This window comes from Macaca fascicularis, chromosome 19 (genome assembly GCF_037993035.2).
Source record: "Macaca fascicularis isolate 582-1 chromosome 19, T2T-MFA8v1.1".
NCBI classification, from domain to species: Eukaryota; Metazoa; Chordata; class Mammalia; order Primates; family Cercopithecidae; genus Macaca; species Macaca fascicularis.
In genome coordinates, this window is record NC_088393.1 from 57,802,680 (window position 1) to 57,824,925 (window position 22,246).

The 22,246-nt window shown below is 55.0% G+C and overlaps 1 protein-coding gene across 14 annotated transcripts; it reads left to right on the forward strand.

Annotated features, from left to right (window-relative positions):
• Nucleotides 1-1,364: 1,364 nt before the first annotated feature.
• MED25 (mediator complex subunit 25) lies at nucleotides 1,365-21,888 on the forward strand. Of its 14 annotated transcripts, none has more exons than XM_074024287.1 (18): nucleotides 1,365-1,551; nucleotides 1,646-1,691; nucleotides 2,906-3,052; nucleotides 9,461-9,559; nucleotides 9,985-10,105; nucleotides 10,952-11,114; nucleotides 11,254-11,384; nucleotides 11,688-11,775; nucleotides 11,872-12,065; nucleotides 12,511-12,639; nucleotides 13,114-13,199; nucleotides 13,278-13,335; nucleotides 13,486-13,593; nucleotides 16,487-16,678; nucleotides 17,038-17,109; nucleotides 17,227-17,445; nucleotides 17,726-17,906; nucleotides 20,078-21,888. In XM_074024287.1, exons 2-18 carry the CDS (start codon nucleotides 1,654-1,656, stop codon nucleotides 20,320-20,322), a joined length of 2,271 nt encoding a protein of 756 aa, XP_073880388.1. In that variant the 5' UTR covers nucleotides 1,365-1,551; nucleotides 1,646-1,653; the 3' UTR covers nucleotides 20,323-21,888. The 14 variants fall into 14 exon arrangements, with proteins under 14 accessions (XP_073880388.1, XP_015296656.2, XP_015296657.2 ...); XM_015441170.3 differs by having other exon boundaries at nucleotides 2,906-3,030; XM_015441171.3 differs by having other exon boundaries at nucleotides 2,906-3,030; nucleotides 20,207-21,888.
• The last annotated feature ends 358 nt before the right edge of the window (nucleotides 21,889-22,246 follow it).

Genomic DNA, 22,246 nt, shown 5'->3' on the forward strand with positions numbered 1-22,246 from the left:
TAAAAATTAGCTGGGAGTGGTGGTGCGCGGCTGTGGTCCCAGCTGCTCTACAGGCAGAAGAGTGGCTCCAGTGCGAGCACTAGAGGCTGCCGTGAGCCAAGATTGGGCCACTGCACTCCAACCTGCACAACAGAAAGAGACCCTGTCTCAAAAAATAAAAATTAAAATTAAAAAGATAATAGTAATGCAGTGTTTCTATTTTTCTATATTATTCATCAATAAGATTTGTGTAGCACATTTCTGTCAACAAACACGTTAGATTATTCCAGTTGGTAGTGTATTTTTCAACTTGGTTTATGCAGTCTTTTGGGAAAAATTAATAAAGACTACGTTTTCTGACTTTGCTGTAGTGCTAAGAAACTCCATGGCAGTCATTAAGATTTTTTTCCTTCAGATAGTTTTCGAGTTTCATTTGTCGCACTTACATTTTTAATCTACCTGGAATGTATTTATGTTCTAGGCCAGTTTCTGGCTCCTCTCCCGGAAAACAACGCTCAGGTGTTGCTAAGCAACCCACACTTGGGTTGGTGTTCGGCTTCTTTTCAGGGGAAAAACAACTGCCCTCCCTTCCAAGTTGAGGACGACCTTAAAGCGTTGCCTAGTAACCTCGTTTCCGCCGATGTGATTGGATCCTTCTCGCCTCCCTCCCCCAGTGCGCCCGCCCAAAAGAACAGAATCAGAAACTTAATCTAACGGTTAGAAAACAAGGGCAGAGGTCCCGGCGCTGTGGCTCAGGACTGTAATCTTAGCACTTTGGGAATCCAAGGCGGGCGAATCACTTGAGGTCAGGAGTTCGAGAACAGCCTGGCCCACATGGTGTAAACCCTTTCTCTGCTAAAAATACAAAAATTAGCGGAGCCTGGTGGCGGGCACCTGTAATCCCAGCTACTCGGAAGGCTGAGGCAGGAGAATCGCTTGAACCCGGGAGGCGGAGGTTGTAGTGAGCCGAGATCGCGCCACTGCACTTCAGCCTGGGCGACAGGGCGAGACTCCCGTTTCGAAAACAAAGGAAACAAAACACAAAAACGAAAACAAGAGCAGCGTACGCGTTGCATAGCAACCAGGTCTCCCGCCCCTCCCTTTGAGACAAGAGGCGGACCCAGACGCCCCGCTCAAAGATGGCGGCTGACTGAGCCGCTTTCAATTTATTTCGCTCTTGAGAATCCTGACAAGAATTCCGTCGAACCCATCAGGCCCCTAAAAGGGCTAACTATGCCCTTTCTGAGTTTTCCACGTGGTGGAGGCGAAGGAGGATGGAGCTAGAACGAAGCCTCAGCGCGTGCCCCGCACAAACATGGCCGCATTCCCAGCGTCCCTAAACCGCCCGGCGCGGGTGCGCGCGCAGCGCAGGCGCATTTCCGCTCATTCCGCGGTGTCGGCTGCGGCGGCTGTGGCGGTGGCGGCTACCGCACGGGGTATGGTCCCCGGGTCCGAGGGCCCGGCCCGCGCCGGGGGCCTGGTGGCCGACGTGGTGTTTGTGATTGAGGGTACGGCCAACCTGGGACCCTACTTCGAGGGACTCCGCAAGCACTACCTGCTGCCGGCCATCGAGTGAGTGCCGTTTCCGCGGCTCTAATCCCGCCCTCCCATTTCGGTTTCCACAGCTTCTTGCCTGACTCCGACCTTTCACCTCCGACCCTCACAGGTATTTTAATGGTGGTCCTCCTGCTGAGACGGACTTCGGGGGAGACGTGAGTCTTGGGACTCCTGGGTCTGAGGGAGGAGGGGCTGGGGGCCTGGACTCCTGGGTCTGAGGGAGGAGGAGGGGCCTGGACTACTGGGTCTGAGGGAGGAGGGGTTCGGGGTCTGGACTCCTGGGTCTGAGGGAGGAGGGGTTCGCGGTCTGGACTCCTGGGTCTGAGGGAGGAGGGGTTCGGGGTCTGGACTCCTGGGTCTGAGGGAGGAGGAGGGGCCCGGACTCCTGGGTCTGAGGGAGGAGGGACAGGGGTCTGGACTCCTGGGTCTGAGGGAGGAGGGGTTCGGGGTCTGGACTCCTGGGTCTGAGGGAGGAGGGGTTCGGGGTCTGGACTCCTGGGTCTGAGGGAGGAGGAGGGGCCTGGACTCCTGGGTCTGAGGGAGGAGGGACAGGGGTCTGGACTCCTGGGTCTGAGGGAGGAGGAGGGGCCTGGACTCCTGGGTCTGAGGGAGGAGGGACAGGGGTCTGGACTCCTGGGTCTGAGGGAGGAGGGACAGGGGTCTGGACTCCTGGGTCTGAGGGAGGAGGGGTTCGGGGTCTGGACTCCTGGGTCTGAGGGAGGAGGAGGGGCCTGGACTCCTGGGTCTGAGGGAGGAGGGACAGGGGTCTGGACTCCTGGGTCTGAGGGAGGAGGAGGGGCCTGGACTCCTGGGTCTGAGGGAGGAGGGACAGGGGTCTGGACTCCTGGGTCTGAGGGAGGAGGAGTTCGGGGTCTGGACTCCTGGGTCTGAGGGAGGAGGGGATGGGGCTGAGATTCCTGGGTCTGAGGAAGGAGGAAGTTGAGGAGTTCCTGGTTCTGGAGGAACAGGAAGCTGGGAGCCCTGATTCCTTCTCTGAGGGAAAAGAGAATTGAGATCCCAGATTAAAAGTTTTTCTGGGCCGGGCGTGGTGGCTCAAGCCTGTAATCCCAGCACTTTGGGAGGCCGAGACGGGCGGATCACGAGGTCGGGAGATCGAGACCATCCTGGCTAACACGGTGAAACCCCGTCTCTACTAAAAAATACAAAAAACTAGCCGGGCGAGTGGCGGGCGCCTGTAGTCCCAGCTACTCGGGAGGCTGAGGCAGGAGAATGGCGTAAACCCGGGAGGCGGAGCTTGCAGTGAGCTGAGATCCGGCCACTGCGCTCCAGCCTGGGCGGCAGAGCGAGACTCCGTCTCAAAAAAAAAAATAAAAAATAAAAAAAAAGTTTTTCTGTTCTCCCCTCCCAGTATGGAGGGACCCAGTACAGCCTCGTGGTGTTCAACACAGTGGACTGCGCTCCCGAGTCCTATGTACAATGTCACGCTCCCACCAGCAGCGCCTATGAGTTTGTCACCTGGCTCGATGGCATTAAGTGAGCTTTTCCCCCACTTAGGGTGGGTTGGGGTTCCTGTGAGGGGCCGTGAATGAGGGATGGCTTGGGTTTGAGCTGCAGGAAACATCTCATACATGAAGCGATTTAAAGGACTTTGAAGGTGATTGTGTTTTTGTCAGAAGTCACTTTTGTGGCTTCTGTGTGCTCAGCAATGTTGCCAACCAGTTTAGAAGTAGGAAAAACTTCCCATTCAGGGAGGCCTCGCTGAGCTCCAGCAGCCACCTTGTACTTCCTGTGTGATTGTCCCCTTTCTGTCCTCTCTTTTTCTATTTACCCCGTTCTCCTTTTCCAGATGGGTACATTGTAGTCTCAATGCAGGGGGATGGGTCAGAGCCAGGATAGATCCCTCTGTGGCTTGAATCAGACCTTTTTTTTTTTTCCTTTGAAACAGAGTCTTGCTCTGTCTCCCAGGCTGGAGTACAGTGGCAGAGTCTTGGCTCACTGCAACCTGCACCTCCCGGGTTCAAGCGATTCTGCCTCAGCCTCCTGAGTAGCTGGGATTACAGGCACACGCCACTACGCCCAGCTAATTTTTTTTTTTTTTTTTTTTTTTTTTAGTAGAGACGGGGTTTCGCTATGTTGACCAGGCTGGTCTCGAACTCCTGACCTCACGTGATCTGCCTGCCTCAGCTTCCCAAAGTGCTGGGATTACGGGGGTGAGCCACTGTTTCGGGATTGAGGAGGACGGGAGAGAGTCTTCCGCTTAAAGCAAGAGAATCTTTCATTGAGTGCACTCAGGCCCAAGCAGACTCACGTCCAAAGACGGCCTGGAACAAAGACAGCACTTGACTTTTATACACACTTCACAAAAGGGGGTGGGCTAGCTTGAAGCAAACTTACAGTGGCGTGAAAGCAGGGATACAGAGGCAGGACAAAGACAGTTAATCAAATTGTTGTAACAGGTTTATAACTCAGGATTACACATAACCGTTGCTATGCAACCCAGATGTCCGTTATCTAGGTTTGCCTAGACACGGGCTTATCCCATAACCTTCACTATGGTGCCCAGGCAGCTCAGGCTTCTCATGACCTTCACTGTACTTCTTAGATAAAAGAGAATACTTGAAGTCATTAGTTACAGAGAACAGAAATCTATAAACTCATTCCATAAAACAAAGGAAAATTTGTTTTTTCTTCTCCCTATGTTGAGGGAGTGCTGGGAGAGTCTCCAAGAGCACATTAGGTAATATTATCAAAACTTTTCCTGGGTCTGGGCTGTGTCTGTTGCTGCCTCTCAGGCAAGTCAGCCTAATACAGTAAAACTTATTTCTCTTTGTTTTTAATTTTATTTTTCTTTAATTTCCTGCCTTAACACCACACCTGGCGCTGGATCAGATTTTGATAGTTGACATTGTAGACTCTGGAGTCAGGCAGTCTGGGGTCAAATCCTGGCTCTTCCACCACAGAACTAACTCTCAGACCCAGGAGTTCATGTCCCCCCTGTGCCTAGTATCTCATCTCTGAACTGGGGATGTGGATAGTACTTGTATTAGTATTTCATTGTATTATTCTTAGGTGCATAACAGATTACCACCAAACTAACGGCTTCATACTGCAAACATTTATCTAATGCAGTTTCTGTGAGTCAGGGACACAGGAGTGGCTTAGCTGGATGATTCGACTGAGGGTCTCACAAGGCAAGAGTCAAGAGGTCGGCAGGATTGCAGCCATCCAGGGGGTTTGACTGGCGGTGGGGAATCGGCTCCCAAGGTGGTGAGTCTGTGGCTGTTAGCCGCAAGACCTCTCCACGGGGCTGCTTAACTGTCTGACATGGCAACTGGCATTCCTCAGATTGAGTGACCCAATAGAGACAGCAAAGAGGAAGCCCCAGGCCTCTTTTTGAGGAAGGATTTCACTCTGTCACCCAGGCTGGAGTGCAGTGGCTCAGTCATGGCTCACTGCAGCCTCGACCTCCTGGGCTCAAGCTCAAGTGATCCTCCCACCTCAGCTTCCCAAGTAGCTGGAGTAGCAGGGACTGTAGCCAAATGCCAGCACACCTGGCTGATTTGTTAAAAATTTTTTTGTAGGTCGGGCGTGGTGGCTCATGCCTGTAATCCCAGCACTTTGGGAGGCTGGGGCAGGTGGATCACCTGAGGTCAGGAGTTCCAGACCAGCCTGACCAACATGGAGAAACCCCGTCTCTACTGAAAATACAAGCGCTCCTCCTGCCTTGACCTCCTTAAGTACTGGAGTGCTGAGATTACAGGCCTTAGCCGGGCATGGAGGCGCATGCCTGTAATCCCAGCTACTCAGGAGGCTGAGGTAGGAGAATAGCTTGAACCCGGGAGGTGGAGGTTGTGGTAGGCCAACCACCATTGCACTCCAGCCTTAGCAACAAGAGTGAAACTGTCTTAAAATAAAAAAAATTTAAAATAAATTTTTTTGTGTAGTGGCTGGGCATGGTGGCTCATGCCTGTAATCCCAGCACTTTGGGAGGCCAAGGCGGGCAGATCACCTGAGGTCAGGAGTTCAAGACCAGCCTGGCCAACATGGTGAAACCCCGTCTTTACTAAAAATAAAAATGGCCGAGCGTGGTGCCTCATGCCTGTAATCCCAGCACTTTGGGAGGCAGAGGCGGGCAGATCATGAGGTCAGGAGGTCGAGATCATCCTGGCTAACAAGGTGAAATCTCCTGTCTACTAGAAATACAAAAAATTAGCCGGGCGTGGTGTTGGGCACCTGCAGTCCCAGCTACTCAGGAGGCTGAGGCAGGAGAATGGCGTGAACCCGATAGGCAGAGCTTGCAGTGAGCTGAGATCGCGCCTGGGTGACAGGGCAAGACTCCGTCTCAAAAAAAACAAACAAAAAAACCACATACAAAAATTAGTCGGGTGTGGTGGCATGTACCTGTAATCCTAGCCACTCAGGAGGCTGAGGCAGGAGAATCACTTGAACCCAGGAGGTGGAGAGATCGTGCCACTGTGCTTCAGCTTAGGTGACTGAGTGAGACCCTGTCTCAAAAAAAATTGTTTTTTGTAGAGTCGAGGTCCTGCAATGTTGCCCAGGCTGGTTTTGAACTCCTGGTCTCAAGTGATCCTCCACTTCAACATCCCTAAGTGCTAGGATTACAGGCATGAGCCGCTGCACCCAGAGGCCCCACTAGGCTCTTTGTAATCAAGTCTTGGAAGTTACATGTCATTATTCCTGTTACATTCTTTTTTTTTTTTTTTTTTTTTTGGAGACGGAGTCTCGCTGTCGCCCAGGCTGGAGTGCAGTGGCCGGATCTCAGCTCAGCTCACTAGAAGCTCCGTCTCCCGGGTTTACGCCATTCTCCTGCCTCAGCCTCCCGAGTAGCTGGGACTACAGGCGCCCACCACCACGCCTGGCTAGTTTTTTGTATTTTTTAGTAGAGACGGGGTTTCACCGTGTTAGCCAGGATGGTCTCGATCTCCTGACCTCGTGATCTGCCCGTCTCGGCCTCCCAAAGTGCTGAGATTACAGGCTTGAGCCACCACGCCCGGCCCACATTCTTTTTTTTAACCTGAGACAGGGTCTTGCTCTGTTGCCCAGGCTGGAGTGCAGTGGTGGGATCATAGCTTGCTGCAGCCTCAACCTCTTGGGCTCGAGTGATCTTCCCACCTCAGGCTCCTGAGTAGCTAGGACTACAGGTGGGCACCACCATGCATGACTGATTTCTTTATTTTAATTCTTGTAGAGATGAAGTCTTGCTGTGTTGCTCAGACTGGTTTTGACCTCCTGGCCTCAAGCGATCCTCCTGCCTTGACCTCCCTAAGTGCTGGAGTGCTGAGATTACAGGCCTGAGCTGCGGTGCCAAGTCCACTTCTGCCATATTGCATTTAGTGTGCAGTATAAGCCTGTCCCATTCAGTGTAGGAGGAGACTGCACAGGGTGTGAATTACAAGAGGCTGAATTGCTGGGTGCTGTATTGGGGGCTGGGTACCACAATCTCATAGGGATGTTTGGAGAATTAAGTTAGTTGATGACTGTTTAATACAGTTCCTGGCATGTATTAAGTGCTGTGTAAGTGTTTGCTAGGATTTTGTGCCTCACTTTCCTGGTTTGCAGATGGATAATTGTAGTGTGTATCTCCCTGTTAGAAGGATCACAGGAGCTAAGTTGTGTACTGTGTTTCACTTAGGGCCTGGTGTGCAGTCAGGGTTCATTAAACAACACCTGTTCGTAGTAGCTGCCGTTACCTCTGTACGCTTCTGGAGCAGGTGTTTGTTGAGCATCTGCTTTGTTCCAGGATGTGTGTACAAGTGCTGGGTGCAGGATGTATAGTGAAAAGGTGACACAGAAGCTTTCCCTTTGTGATAGCTGGAATTTGTAGGTGACATAGAGCAGAGTTTCTCATCCTTGGCCTTAGTGACCCTGTGGACACAATCATTTCTTGTAGTGGGGGCTGTCCTGGGTATTGTAGGATGTTTAACAGCATCCTTGGCCTCTACTCACTAGATACCAGTAGCCCCCTCCCAAAGATGTGACAACCAAAAATGTCTCCAGGCATTATAAAATATGCCCTGCCACATGGCCCTGCCAGGCCTCCAGTGCGCTGAGTACTCAGCAGACGGTTCCTAGGCCTTGTGTGACCTGGGGCTCAGACACCTTGGTGTCTCTCATGGAGGACTGCACATGGTGTGGAGAGAAGCTTGACAGCTGCAGTATCAGGTGATCTATGATGTGATTAAGGGCAGGCCCTAAAATTAGGTGGCACGTAGGGAAGGCTTCCTGCAGGAGGGCACACCAGGATGGGTGTCGTAGCTTCACTGGATTCCATCTGGGCTGGAATGGGTGTGTTCCAGCACATGCAGAGACCTGGATGTCTGGGCTTCATCAGTCAAGAGGACCTATAGGCGCGGGCATGGAGCAGGAGAGCAGGGTGCAGGACTCAAAGGCCTCGGATGCCAGGCCAAGGGCCTGGGTTGGTTCCAGCCTTGATGAACAGGGTTGGGCTTGTAGCCATTTGTTCATTTAGCTTACATTTCCTGAGGCCTCCCGTGTGCCCCACTGTGGTGGGCAAGCCTGGGGGTGAGAGAGGACTCAGACCCCATCCCGGCCTTGGGGGAGGTAGGGTCAGAGACCACATTTCAGAGGGACAGGGCCCTCAAGACCCTCAGAGGGGCGCTCAGTCTCCACACACGTCCCCTGCAGCAAAGATCAGCCTCTTACAACTATGTGACTGGAAGAATGGTGGCAACCACAGCTGCCCTTGAGGAGAGGCCATCCCCAGGCCACAACCCATGTGGGACAGATGCTGCGACGCAACTGCAGATCAGGCGGAGGAGAAACGAGAGTCTGTATGTGTTAGTTTCCCAGGCTGCTGTAGCAAAGTATGAGAAACTGGCCAGAAGAATGGAAATCGATGTCTCAGGGTCTTGGAGGCTGGAAGTCCAAAATCCAGGTGGTAGGGCCAGGCTGTCTCTGAAACCTTATAGGGGAAGGGCCCTTCTGCCTCTCCCGGCGCCTGGTGCGCCCAGACCTTCCTGGCTGAGGCTGCATCACCCATCCTCACGTGGCCTCTCCCTGTGTCTCTGTGTCCCTGTGTCTTCCCTCTGTATGTGTGTCCGTGTCCACGTTTCTGCTTTTCACAGACACCAGCCATAGTGGATTAGGGTCTGCAATTTAACTCGATTACCTGTGTAAAGATCTTTCCAAATCAGGTCACCTTCTGAGGTACTGGGACTTAGGACCTCAACCTGTCTTTTTGAGGGGGGCACACTTCAGCCCATAAGACTGGGAGGACAGAGGAGGCCCCCATCTCTGGCCGGGAAGGTGAAGTGGGGCCAGGACTGATTTGGAGCAGACAGCCCAGAGAGGGAAGGGGACAGCAGGAGGCTGGGCAGGGAGTCAGTCACTCCAGGGTTGGAGTCAGCACAGGATCCTAGGCTTGGGGTTCCCAGCCCTTTCCCATTCCCTCCCAGTCCTCATGATTAAGACAATAAATGTCGGCTGGGCGCGGTGGCTCACGTTTGTAATCCCAGCACTTTGGGAGGCCGAGGCGGGTGGATCATGAGGTCAGGAGACCGAGACCATCTTGGCGAACACGGTGAAACCCTGTCGCTACTAAAAACACAAAAAATTTGCTGGGCGTGGTGGCAGGCACCTGTGGTTCCAGCTACTCAGGAGGCTGAGGCAGGAGAATGGCATGAACCTGGGAGGTGGAGCTTGCAGTGAGCCGAGATTGCGCCACTGCACTCCAGCCTGGGTGACAGAGCAAGACTCCATCTCAAAAAAACAAAAAAACGCACACAACAAGTGTCCCCTGTCCTGTCTGGTACTGATGCTGTGCTAGCACCAGGGATCGGGTAGGGAACTCAGCGGTGTCCCTGTCATCCCAAGGTGCATACTCCAGGATAGGGTGGGGGACAGCATGGGAGCAGGCTCTTCAAGCATGGCCTGGGGGCAGGGATGATGGCAACCCTGGGGGCTGACTGCTCTGCCCCTACAGGTTCATGGGTGGGGGTGGCGAGAGCTGCAGCCTCATCGCGGAAGGACTCAGCACAGCCTTGCAGCTGTTTGATGACTTCAAGAAGATGCGTGAGCAGATGTGAGTGCCCCGTCTGCCCAGGCTGGGTCAGTCTCTCTCTGCCTGGCCCGGAACCACTTTGCCTGTCGAGTGGCTCTACCTCTAGCCTCACCCTGTAGGGCATGGGCTCTGTGTCCCCAAGCACGCTGAGCCAGGAGGCTGCAGGTTTGTTCTTGGGGGAGGTCTGGGCAGTGCCTGGTCTCAGCGTCCCCATCAGGAAGCAGTGCCAACTGTGGGTGTCACTCCTGCGTGCTCTGCCTGCTGGGTGACGGAGAGCACATTCCAGAACCTCTCAGGGCCTCAGTGTTGTCAGCTGTAATAAATTATGGGCGTTGCTTCTGATTCCATATGAGGCTGAATATGTGCGCCTCCACTGGTGCTGGGTCTGGGTTCCATCTCAGGGCCCCTGTTGCTGCCGGCTCCATGTCTTCTCTCATTCCTGGTAGTGGCCAGACGCACCGGGTCTGCCTCCTCATCTGCAACTCGCCTCCATACCTGTTGCCTGCTGTTGAGAGCACCACGTACTCTGGATGCACAACTGAGAATCTCGTGCAGCAGATTGGGGAGGTGAAGACTCCAGGGTCTGAGGGAGGAGGGTCTGGGGGCCAGGATTCTTGGGTTTGAGGCAGGAGGCACTGAGGGCCTGGACTCCTGGGTCTGAGGGAGGAGGCACTGGGGGCCTGGACTCCTGGGTCTGAGGGAGGAGGCACTGCGGGCCTGGACTCCTGGGTCTGAGGGAGGAGGCACTGGGGGCCTGGACTCTTGGGTCTGAGGGAGGAGGCACTGGGGGCCTGGACTCTTGGGTCTGAGGGAGGAGGCACTGGGGTCTGGACTCTTGGGTCTGAGAGAGGAGGCACTGGGGGCCTGGACTCAGTCACAGAATAGTCACAGACTGGCGACCAGCTTTGCTTACTCTCTTTTTTTGAAACAGAGTCTGGCTCTGTTACCCAGGCTGGAGTGCAGTGGTGTGATCTTGGCTTACTGCAGCCTCTACCTCCTGGGTTCAAGCAATTCTCGTGTTTCAGCCTCCCGAGTAGCTGGGATTATAGACGCCCGCCATCACGCCCAGCTAATTTTTGTATCTTTAGTAGAGACGAGGTTTCACCATGTTGGCCAGGCTGCTTTCGAACTCCTGGCCTCACGTGATCTGCCTGACTCGGTCTCACAAAATCCTGGGATTACAGACGTGAGCCTCCACACCTAGCCCACTTAGTCTTACTGACAAAACCAGAACGTAGAGTCTCCCGGGGCAGGCAATACCAGGTTTCAGGGTCTCCTGCCTCAAAGCCCAGTGGGAATTGTGGTTGTAGGACTGGTGCTGTCCAGCCACACAGCAGCTGTGGTAGGTTGGGCGCTGGCCCCAACACCCCTATGGAGGGGGCCCGTCATGACTGCTGGGTCCCTCTCCTATAGCGGGGGATCCACTTCTCCATCGTCTCTCCCCGGAAGCTGCCTGCACTTCGGCTTCTGTTTGAGAAGGCAGCCCCCCCGGCCTTGCTAGAGCCGCTGCAGCCTCCGACAGATGTGAGCCAGGACCCAAGGCACATGGTGCTGGTTCGGGGGCTCGTGCTGCCCGGTGAGGCCTGGGCACCGCGCGCGGGGATCGGGGGCTCGACGTGTTTCCCAGCTCCCTCTGACTTGGATTTTGGATTTCTCTCCCCTTTCTCCATCTTGAATCCCTTCTTTCCGGGGTTGGCCATCCCTCCTGCTCTCAGTTGGGGGTGGCTCTGCCCCAGGCCCCCTCCAGCCAAAGCAGCCAGTCCCCCTGCCTCCTGCCGCACCCTCCGGTGCCACTCTCTCAGCAGCTCCCCAGCAGCCTCTGCCCCCCGTCCCCCCGCAGTACCAGGTATGGATGTTTCCAGGAAGGGACATGCTTCTGGGGACTTGCTGGAGCCCTGGCCCCTGGGGAGAGATCTAGTTGCATGTTGGAGCTTGTGGGATGATGGGAGTCCCATGGGACATTGGGAGGGTGGGACTCCTGGGGCCATGGAAGCTCATCTGCTAGGTGATGGGTGTCGTGAGCTTCTGAGCTCTCCCAGCTGGGGCAGCTGTGCCTTGTGGGGCCGTGGGTGGTGTGACCTCGTGGGACACCAGGATTGGAGGGCCATGGTCCTCACCAGTCCCTTTCCTTCTTCCCTTCTACCCACAGGTTCCTGGGAACCTGAGTGCAGCTCAGGTGGCCGCCCAGAATGCAGTGGAGGCTGCCAAGAACCAGAAGGCTGGGCTGGGCCCTCGCTGTGAGTCCTGGGGCGAGAATGAAGGGGCGGGCAGGGGCCAGGCAGGCCTCCCTCCACACACTTGTTCCTCACTTCTTCCCTTGGTCTCTCCCACAGTCTCGCCCATCACCCCTCTCCAGCAAGCTGCTCCCGGAGTGGGTCCCCCCTTCAGCCAGGCCCCAGCTCCCCAACTACCCCCAGGACCCCCTGGTGCCCCCAAGCCACCACCTGCTTCCCAGCCCAGTCTGGTCTCCACCGTGGCCCCTGGCTCCGGTCTGGCTCCCACAGCGCAGCCCGGGGCACCGTCCATGGTAGGTGCCTGCACACCTCCTGCCCCCACTCCTTCCTCCTGCTGCCCACAGCTAGGACAGTTAGAGGATGAGTCATTTGCCTTCCAGGGGGGTGTGGATCTGGTGGCCCTGGGGCCTTGGGGGTTCGTGGTACGTGTGCTGCAGATGCCTGAGATGAGGGTCTGGGGACGGAATGGGGAGGCTCATGGCTCCAGGTGGGTCAGGGCTGTTCTGAGAAACACAAGGAATCCCTGGGTTTGGGAGTCCGGGGCATCACACAGCTTATGAGTCCTGGAATCCTGCAGCATCCAAGCATTTCGGGTCCTGGGGCTGGCCAAGTGCTCTTCTGGGAATGGATGAGCAGAAGAAGGGGCCTTTCCTTCTTCCTGGTTTGCCCTCACAGGATGGCCCCCGGAGGCCCCCCTCTTTCCTCATTCTCATGGCCCTCCTTCCTCCTCTCTGGCAGGCAGGCACTGTGGCCCCAGGAGGGGTGAGTGGCCCTTCCCCAGCCCAGCTAGGAGCCCCAGCCCTCGGTGGGCAGCAGTCAGTCTCCAATAAGCTTCTGGCATGGAGCGGGGTCCTCGAGTGGCAGGAGGTGAGGGGCCTGAGGGTCCATTGGGCACTTGGGACTCCTGGGGCCATGGGGCTGGGCATGTGGGACTCATGGGTCACATGCATGGGGTTTGCAATGCTGGGTTTGGGGGCATTCCTTGGGCTGGACCCGTGGGATCCGGGACCAGGCCAGGAGCCCCATGGAGCAGTGGGACTTGCGGTACAGAAGAGAGTCCCCATGCAAAGAACCCAGAAAAGCCTAGGATTTGGGGCCCAGAGAAGGGCCCAGGTGATGTAGCACCTGGGGCACAGTGGATTGTGGGATTTAGGGGCCGGGAACGTAGCCCTAACATTTGAGGAATTGAAGGTTTGCTGGTCTGGAGGAGGGGCCAGGGGCTCATGGGACTTAAACTGGGGAACATCCTGAGCTTTGGGGCCAGCAGGCTAGGACATGAGGGCTCAAGGGGACTGAGGCTTATGGCCCATTTTACTTTGACATGCTCTTTTTCCCCCTCAGAAACCCAAACCTGCCTCAGTGGATGCCAACACCAAGCTGACACGGTCACTGCCCTGCCAGGTCTATGTGAATCATGGCGAGAACCTGTAGGTGACTGTCGGGTGGGGTGCGGTGGGGCTGGGGCTGGCCCCCTCCTCACACCTCTCCTGGCATCACCCCCCCAGGAAGACTGAGCAGTGGCCCCAGAAGCTGATCATGCAGCTCATCCCCCAGCAGCTGCTGGTGAGTGGTGGTGGAGGGCCAGCCCTGCTGCCAGGCAGCCCTCACCCTACTGTCTCTTCCCTGTTCCCTGCCCTACCCCCACTCCCTGCCTCGTGTGCCCACCTCACTTGCCCACACCAACATGCCAGCTGACTTCTGTGTCTCCCGCAGACCACCCTGGGCCCTTTGTTCCGGAACTCAAGGATGGTCCAGTTCCATTTCACCAACAAGGACCTGGAGTCTCTCAAAGGCCTCTACCGCATCATGGGCAATGGCTTCGTGAGTCCAGGGCATTGGGGGCCGAGGGGCATTAACTCTTGTACTGCTTTCTGCTGACCTTTGAAGGGAATCCCAGAGTGCCTGGGCCCATGGAAGCCGTTTTTGATGGTTGGGTGGACTTCATGCCCTTAGGTTCCTCGCCTTTCTTCTAGAGCCTTGACTTTTATTATAATCATCGTATGCACCAGATTGAGGGATATTCCACATTAAAAATGTGAGCTGGATGTGACTGGAGCAGTTAGGAGGAAGCTGTTGATTCTGGCATGGGTTTATGGGATGTGTTCGTTTCCTGTGGCTGCGGTAACACATTACCACAAGCAGAGGGGCTCAAAACAACAGAAATGTGTTCGATCCCAGTTCTAGAGGCCAGAAGCCCAAGGTCAGGGTGTTGGCAGGACCGCGCTCTCTCTAGAGGCTCGAGGGAAGGCCTCCTCATTGCCTCTTCTAGCCAGTAACCCCAGGCTGCAGGTGGCATCGCTCCAGGGTCTTCCTTGATCCTGTGGCTGTCTGCCCTCTGTGTGTGTCTCTATGTGGCATTTTCTGTATCTCTGTGTCCCTGTGCTTATAAGGACATCAATCATTTTGGATTAGGCCCCATTTTCCTGATCTCATCTTACTACAACTGCAAAGACCTTCTTTCCAGATAGAGTCTGGAAAAGGTGCTGGAGACTGGAACCTCAGTTTAGCTTTCTGGTTTTGTTTTTTGAGACAGAGTTTCACTCTTGTCACCCAGGCTGGAATGTAGTAGTGCAATCTTGGCTCACAGCAACTTCCGTCTCCCGGGTTCAAGCGATTCTCCTGCCTCAGCCTCCCGAGTAGCTGGGATTACAGGCATGTGCCACTATGCCTGGCTAATTTCTGTATTTTTTAGTAGAGACAGGGTTTCACCACGTTGGCCAGGCTGGTCTCGAACTTCTGACCTCAAGTGATCTGCCGCCTTGGCCTCCCAAAGTGCTAGGATTACCAGTGTGAGCCACCGCACCCAGCCTCAGCATAGCTTTCTGGGAGACACAGTTCACCTTGTAACTCGGGGAAGGAGCAGATCAGTTACTTCTGTGCACCAGGCATTCCTGCACGAAAGAGGACCTTAGGGATCACCTCATGGGATCCTCACAGAACCGTGTGAAGAAGGCATTCCTGAGAGTTAGGAGTGCTTCTGGCTGCAAATAACATAGTTTTCCAAACAAATAGATAATTGGGGGCACTCAGAAAAAATTTTCTCTTATGATTCTGTGAGTCACCTGGGCTCAGTGGCCATCTCGCTTGGGGACTCTCATGGAATTGCCATCAGATGGCAGCTGAGACTCTGGTCGTCTGAAAGCTTGACTGGGCTGGATGTTCAAAATAGGCGCTCCTCATAGGCCGGGCGTGGTGGCTCACGCCTGTAATCCTAGAACTTTGGGAGGCCGAGGTGGGCGGATCACGAGGTCAGGAAGATTGAGACCATCCTGACTAACACGGTGAAACCCCGTCTCTACTAAAAATACAAAAAATTAGCCGGGCGAGGTGGCGGACGCCTGTAGTCCCAGCTGCTCCGGAGGCTGAGGCAGGAGATTGGCGTGAACCCGGGAGGCGGAGCTTGCAGTGAGCCAAGATCGCACCACTGCACTCCAGCCTGGGACAGAGCGAGACTCCGTCTCAAAAAACAAAACAAAACAAACAAAAACAGCTCCTCACACAGCACTGGCTGTTGGCTGGGGCTTGGCTAGGACCGGCCATCCCAGTGTCTGCACATGGCCTGTCCACATGGCCACACTGTGGCAGCTGAGTTCTGAGAGGACAGGCGTTGTAGGAGCAGGCATTTATTTTTTTGCACAGAACAGGACATCCAGAGGGGGCCAGCTATTGGGGTTGGTTTCATAGGTCTGTGACATCAGGGGCAGGGCCCTGTGGTTCTCTTGACCTCTCCTGTATAGTCACAGGGTAGCTCCCATGGCTCCAGGCATTCCGTATGCCTTCATGAAGGAGGGGAAGGGGGCTGTGTATTTCCCTGTCTTCAAGACAGCAGAGACTTTCTCAGATTCCCGAGCAGGCCTCCCTTTCACCTCCTGGCCCAGACCTAGGCCACTGGGCAGCACCTAGTTGATGGGAGGCTGCTGGGAGCAGATATCCATGACTGACTGGGGCTGGGACATGTTGCAGCCCCAGGTGGCATTGGGAATGCAGGGGAGGAGGACACTTGGATTTGGATTAGGCAGCTAGCAGTGTCTGTCTCAGGCAGGAAACTGAGGCTCAGAGAAGTCAGCTCACTTGGCCAAGGTCAGCCTCGCCTCCCTCAGGAGCCCCTGCCCTGAATGCTCCATGTGTTACCCACCTGATGACCAGTGATGTTTCCTGGGTGCTTCCTGTGGGCTGAGCCTCGGGCAGGGCTCTTGCTGTGGATCGGACATCCCATAGTCACAGCGACCCTGTGATGTGGGAGCACTCCCCGTGGGGTACACTGGCCGATGCTGAGGCCTGGAGGATCTCTTGAGGCCCGGGGTCCGACACCACCGTTGATCACAGGCCTGTGGGTACCGCGCTCTGCATCTAAGCCTCTCTGTCACGGCTGTGACTCTCAGCAGCCCTTTAAGGAGGCAGCCGTGGCATTTAATGCCCAAGGAAACTGGGGCATCCCATGAGGAGCAGGTGATGGCCAAAGGTTGAAGAGCTAGGCTCCAGCGCTTTCTCTCCACTTTCCCTCTCAGTGCGCAGCCAGAACCCCAGCTTGCCCTGAGTGCCTCAGTTTCTGTCTCTGGAGCAGCCCACAGCACACCTGTTCTCCTCAACCTTCTATAGCAGAAACCTCACCTCCCCTTGCCCAGGGGGCCTCTAGAATCTTCTCGAGTGGGGAGGGGGTCAGGGCTCCCTCTTTCAGGGCATAAATGGTTCTGAAGAGCTGTTGTCCACCCAGGCGGGCTGCGTGCACTTCCCCCACACGGCGCCCTGTGAGGTGCGTGTGCTCATGCTCCTGTACTCGTCCAAGAAGAAGATTTTCATGGGCCTCATCCCTTATGACCAGAGCGGCTTCGTCAACGGCATCCGGCAGGTCATCACCAACCACAAGCAGGTCCAGCAGCAGAAGCTGGAGCAGCAGCAGCGAGGAGTGAGTGGTCACAGTCCCCAAACCAGCACTGCGACCCCCTCCTGCCCGGGCCCCACATGGCCCCCCGGGATCTCCAGGACCACAGACGCCCACCCTTCTCCCAATACATGGCACCCCTAAGCTAAGTCCCACTCAGATTTTCTTGCAGTCTCTCTCCTTTTTCAGCACCCACATCAAAGCCTTGACACAGAGCTTCCTACTGGGGACCTTGAAGCATACAGTGTCCCTCTCAGACCACTCACCCCCAAAGAGAATGTCCCTATCTCCTTACGAATTCCCCTCAGGGCACAGGTCCTCCTGCCTCAGATTCAGGACGCCACCACCCTCAGTTACTGACCTGCCCCTCTCTCCTCATGCAGATGGGGGGACAGCAGGCACCCCCAGGGCTGGGGCCCATTCTGGAGGACCAAGCGAGGCCCTCACAGAATTTGGTGAGGACAGGGCTGGCGGAGTGGGGGGTGGGTGGGGGAGGCCCCAGAGGCTGCTCTCTGTGCCTGCAGGAGGGACCTGAGGCCCGTCTCCCTCACCCCTGTGTCTCTTCCCACCAGCTCCAGCTCCGCCCACCGCAGTCCCAGCCTCAGGGTACTGTAGGGGCCTCTGGGGCCACGGGGCAGCCCCAGCCCCAAGGTACTGCCCAGCCCCCCCCAGGTGCCCCCCAAGGCCCTCCTGGAACAGCTTCTGGCCCACCCCCTCCTGGTCCCATCCTTCGGCCTCAGAACCCTGGGGCCAACCCCCAGCTGCGAAGCCTCCTCCTCAACCCGCCACCGGTGAGATGTGGGGGTGGGGTAGTGGGAGTTCCAGATCCTGGCCCTGGCGGTTCTGGTCCTGTTGTCTGGGAGGAGGGAGGTTGACTGTGGTCAGTGGGTGTGAATGGAGACCCGCCCAGGGCTTTAGGCAGAAGACAGACCGCCTTCTCTCTGTCCATCCCCTACCTTTGAAGAAAAACTTCCCCTCACCACTAGCTGATGCGATCTCTGAGCAGTGTCTGTGTTGAGAGGTGGAGAGTCTCTATCAGGAGCCTCTGAGCCACTCTCTGTGTTCTCCCAGCCGCAGACCGGGGTGCCCCCACCCCAGGCCTCCCTCCACCACCTCCAGCCACCAGGGGCTCCTGCGCTGCTGCCCCCGCCACACCAGGGCCTGGGGCAGCCCCAGTTGGGGCCCCCACTCCTGCATCCACCACCTGCCCAGTCCTGGCCCGCACAACTTCCCCCGCGGGCTCCACTGCCAGGTAAGGGGACCCGGGGGAGGGCAGAGGTCTGGACTGAGTGTCCCAGCAGCTCCTGGGCTAGAGCACCGAGACCAAGTGCTTCTGGGAAGTAAAGACATAGGATCCAAGAATGAGGGTTCCCCCACGGGCTGCAGAGCTCTGAGGACTCTGGGAAAGTACAGCCCATGGGTCCAAGGACCTAGTGGGTTAAGAGTGTTTCCCATGATCCTCCTGTGTGTGCTCCTGGGATTGCTGGGAAATGTGGTCTTAGGGCCAGAGAAGTAGTTTTAGAGAAGGGCTCCCAAAGGCTCATGGGAAACAGCATATTTGTAACTAGATGGGGTTAGAAGGTGCTTCTGTTGGGTCCCCCAAGGGCTGCCTAGAAAACTTAGTGCCTCTGGGCCCTCCTGGGCCCAAGGGCCTACTGGGAGATGCAGTCCCTTCCCCACTGCCCCTCAGGTCAGATGCTGCTGAGCGGGGGTCCCCGAGGCCCGGTCCCCCAGCCGGGCCTGCAGCCCAGCGTCATGGAGGACGACATCCTCATGGATCTCATCTGAATCCCCAACACCCAATAAAGTTCCTTTTTAACACACGCCCCGGCTCCCGTCACTGACATCCCCCAGGACTGGGCAGGAGGAAACCCCAGGGGGCATCTCTGTCCTTGTTCTCACTTCAGCAGATATCCCTGGGGCCCTGGGTGGGTGACGCCGGGGCCTCCGTGGTGAGTCAGAGGCAGTCTGGTGCAACCTGGTTCGTGGGAGATGCAGGGACAGGCAGGCAGCGCTCAGGACTCAAGCTCTCATGGAGGTGGCGGGGCACCATGGGAGCCTGGAAGAGGTGTCTGACCCAGCCCCAGCTCCTCAGTCTTGAAAGAGAATCAGCTGTCAGGCCGGGAGGGAAGGAGGTGAGGGGTGATCTGGGTGCAGAGAACAACAGAAACTTTGAATACTCAAAGACAGGAGGAAGCCTGGGATGTTGAGAGGAGCAAATTGATGGATGCTTTTGGAGCATGAGCGTGTAGGGAGCTCATGTGTAGAGAGATGGGCAGGTGCAGAGTTTGAGGAGCTCAGATGCCAAACTGAGCAGCCCGTGGTTTGTCCTGGGGACACAGGAGAACCAGGAGACTTTGAGCGGTGGGGCGGGCTTAGGCCGGCTCTGGATGTCAGAAAGAGCCCTCTCAGCTGTGGAGCGTGATGAGACCAGACAGGAGGCCAGGAAGGGTGAGGCTGGGTGGTGGGGATGCTGGGGACTGGGGTAGAGGTTGGCTTCTGGGGTCAGGCCTACGTGATGGTAGGTGGTGGGGCTCCTGGGAGAAGGAGCTGGTAGTAAGTGTACGTGGTCCAAGGGACGTCCAGGTGACAGGTGCCATTTTGGGAGCTCAGGACGTGTCCTTAGAGGACAGTGTATGTTTGGGGTTCAAGCCACAGAAGCAGACAAGATCGCACATGGAGAGAGGGTGGTCCCTGGGTCCACATCAGAGACTGACCTTCCAGGGCTGTGGACGGGAAGACGGTGGGTCTGTCCCCAGGATGGAATACCCAGCAGGGAACAGGTTTGGGATGTGGCAAGGTGAGGGACCTAAAGGATGGCCTCAGAGACATCCTGAGGGCAGGGGATCCAGACAGGCTTGGAGCGCAGGGCGGTCTCTCCTGGAGGTGGAGAGTGAGTTGTCTGTTGTCGGACTCTGGACCAGTGTTGCTGAGAGCGCGGTCCATGCCTGGACCACCAGCATCCACATCATTTTGGATGCTGGTTAACGTACAGATTCACAGGCCCCACCCCAGGAGAGAGATTGCAATCTGGTGGCCTATGGGCCATGGTGCAGATGAGTTTTGTTTGGCCTTCCCTGTGTTAGCATATGTGGCATTTTTTTCTTGAGTTAGTTATAAAAATCAGGTTAATACACACACACACACACACACACACGCAAAATCTGCAGTCTTGGCATCTTTTGACAAGTCAGAAGAATTGGCACCCCTGGGCCCGCCCTTCTGCCTGGCAACAACGGGCTGGAGCTGCCCCTCTCCATGGGGCGTGTGCTCTCCGGTTCGCCACAGTCCCCACCACTCCCTCTTGGCTCCCCTGTGAGGCAGAGAGTCACTGCCTTTGTCACGGGGCTTGCACTGTGGTTGTTCTGTGGTAGCATTCAGAGGAAAGTGAAATCTTTCTTGTACTCATGTCTGTATCACAAGCGGCAAAACGAAAGAGAGAAGGAGAGGGCCGCGTGTTTCGAGAAAAGTGGGAGCGAGCCTATTTCTTTGTGGAAGTGAAGAGCATGCCTATGTGTTTAATATGCAAACAAATCGTGTCTGTGTTGAAAGAATACAACCTGAAACGCCACTACGAATCAAAGCATAGCAAGAGCTACGACCAGTACACAGAGCAGACTCGAGACGCCATCCTCAGCGAACTGAAAAAGGGACTCAAATGTCAGTAGGGTTTGTCTTGAAAAGCGAATTAACAGAAGTGGTGCGGCAGTGGTACGCCGTTCCGGAATCACGTGAGAAGAATGACCTGGGCATTCAGAGCTACAGCAGATGGCGAGTTGATAAAGGAGCAGAGTGACGTGTCCTTTACAGAAACACATGACTGTTGAGACCATTATTTAAGTCTAACGGGCATTTGCGTTGCACAGTGAGTTGGAGATAACTCGGGGGATTTAGAAGTCCAGTTGCTTGAAAGAGTCAAATTGATTGTGGCCTTTTCTTTCGCTGCTCATAAACTATTACCACCCAGTTAGCTTTATTTATTTGTGGTGTTAAGAAACTTGATGTGACTGAAGAAGTCTGTGGCATGGTGCCAAGGCGGGCCCAACACTGGGAAAGGACTCATTTTTTTTTTTGTATATTGAGAGAAAAGTTTCACATAGACTGGCCAGAGTTCTGAAGCACAACTACAGACAGCTGTCATGACAGGGGGACTTGACAGGACACCTTGAGCCAAGGTGACAATTTGGCAAGGACACGGAAGTCGGGTCGTTGCATCCATCATCAGGAGTTGACTTGTTCTGAGCAGCTGAACAGAACACACCGTGACGCTCTCGACACTTCCGCTCCTGGGCTTTAGTCACGAGTGAGTTGATGATGACTTGACCTGAGAGATTTCACAGAAGCTCTGTGACTTGGTTGTGGAAGAAATTGAAACTGTACAAGTTAATCAGCTTGGTTCATTTTAAATCAAGCAAAAGCCACAGTGGGTTCCCCTGAGAAGGTTAGTCAAAGACTTCTGGTCAAGGTTATGACCGTTCTGAACACTGAATATTTCTCTGCAAGGATGTCCACAAACAGCTACTTGAATGTAAGATGGTATATGCTTGGTCCTGGCAAAAACGGGGAATCCACCAGCAAGGAAAAAAAACATTTACTCTTTCCTACGCCACAGTTGGCTTTCAGAAGTGAAAGACGTGGCCTGGACTATATTCACCTACGTCCTGGGGTGGAAGACCAAATTCCCCCAAAGGCCCTCGGAATCCAGACTCATGAGAAGGAAGAGACACTGTCCAGTTTGCCTTTGTTGGTAAATGTTTCTTGTGTGAATACAGACCATAAATAGTAATTGAACTATGGTGCAATACGGCGCTGGTTCCTAAATACAAGTCTGTGTGAAGATGGTGAGATTCTACAACTATCTCCAGTAGTTGTCCTGAATATCCATGTTTGGGAGTACCCACGCTTGTGAACAGCTGTTTTCCGTTACGAACCTGAATCAAATTAAACATTGTTCCCAGTTTAAGGATTCAAGGCTGAATTCTAAACTGCCCATCCCCACCGTGCCACCCCAAGGCCTGACACATCTCGGTGTGGAAGGGAAGACGCCAGCCTTTTGGCTTCAACTCAAAGGCGCAAAAAGAATTATGAAAGAGAATTTTAATAATTAAATATTTCTATTTTTCAATTTGTATTTTTTCAATTTTGAATTTAAAAATATAAACTCCAGTATCATCCATGTTTGTATTATGTTCCATGCATTCACCATAGTTCAGTAAAGATCCGATTTGATGATATTTCTGGCCGTCGACTTTTCTTATACCTGGCTAGTTCACTCATTTATGTGACCCGCCTGGCCCCTGTAGGCATGTGAGTTTCCCATCCCTGCCCTGGAACTGCTGGATCCAGCGGGGGGAGGGCGGGGGTGTGGGAGTCGTGTGAGCAAGCTCTCTAGGCGATCCTCAGGAATGTGCGTGTGGAGCAGGAGGCACTGGTGACAGCGAAGAAGTGAAAGTGGGGGATTTCCCAGGCAGCCTGTGTAGCAGGGGTTTTTGAAAACTCAGATGGCTTCAGGGACCAGGCAGGTGATGAAAATGTGTGAAGCGGACGGGTGTAAGACAACAGGGAATGATGGGGACTGTGGCGAACTTGGAG

Coding starts and splice junctions, on each gene's coding strand:
- MED25 (XM_015441170.3), top strand. CDS start 1,418: ATGGTCCCCGGGTCCGAGGGCCCGGCCCGCGCCGGGGGCCTGGTGGCC. Junction 12,640..13,113: donor GGGTCCTCGAGTGGCAGGAG/GTGAGGGGCCTG, acceptor TTTCCCCCTCAG/AAACCCAAACCTGCCTCAGT. Junction 17,446..17,725: donor TCCTCCTCAACCCGCCACCG/GTGAGATGTGGG, acceptor GTGTTCTCCCAG/CCGCAGACCGGGGTGCCCCC.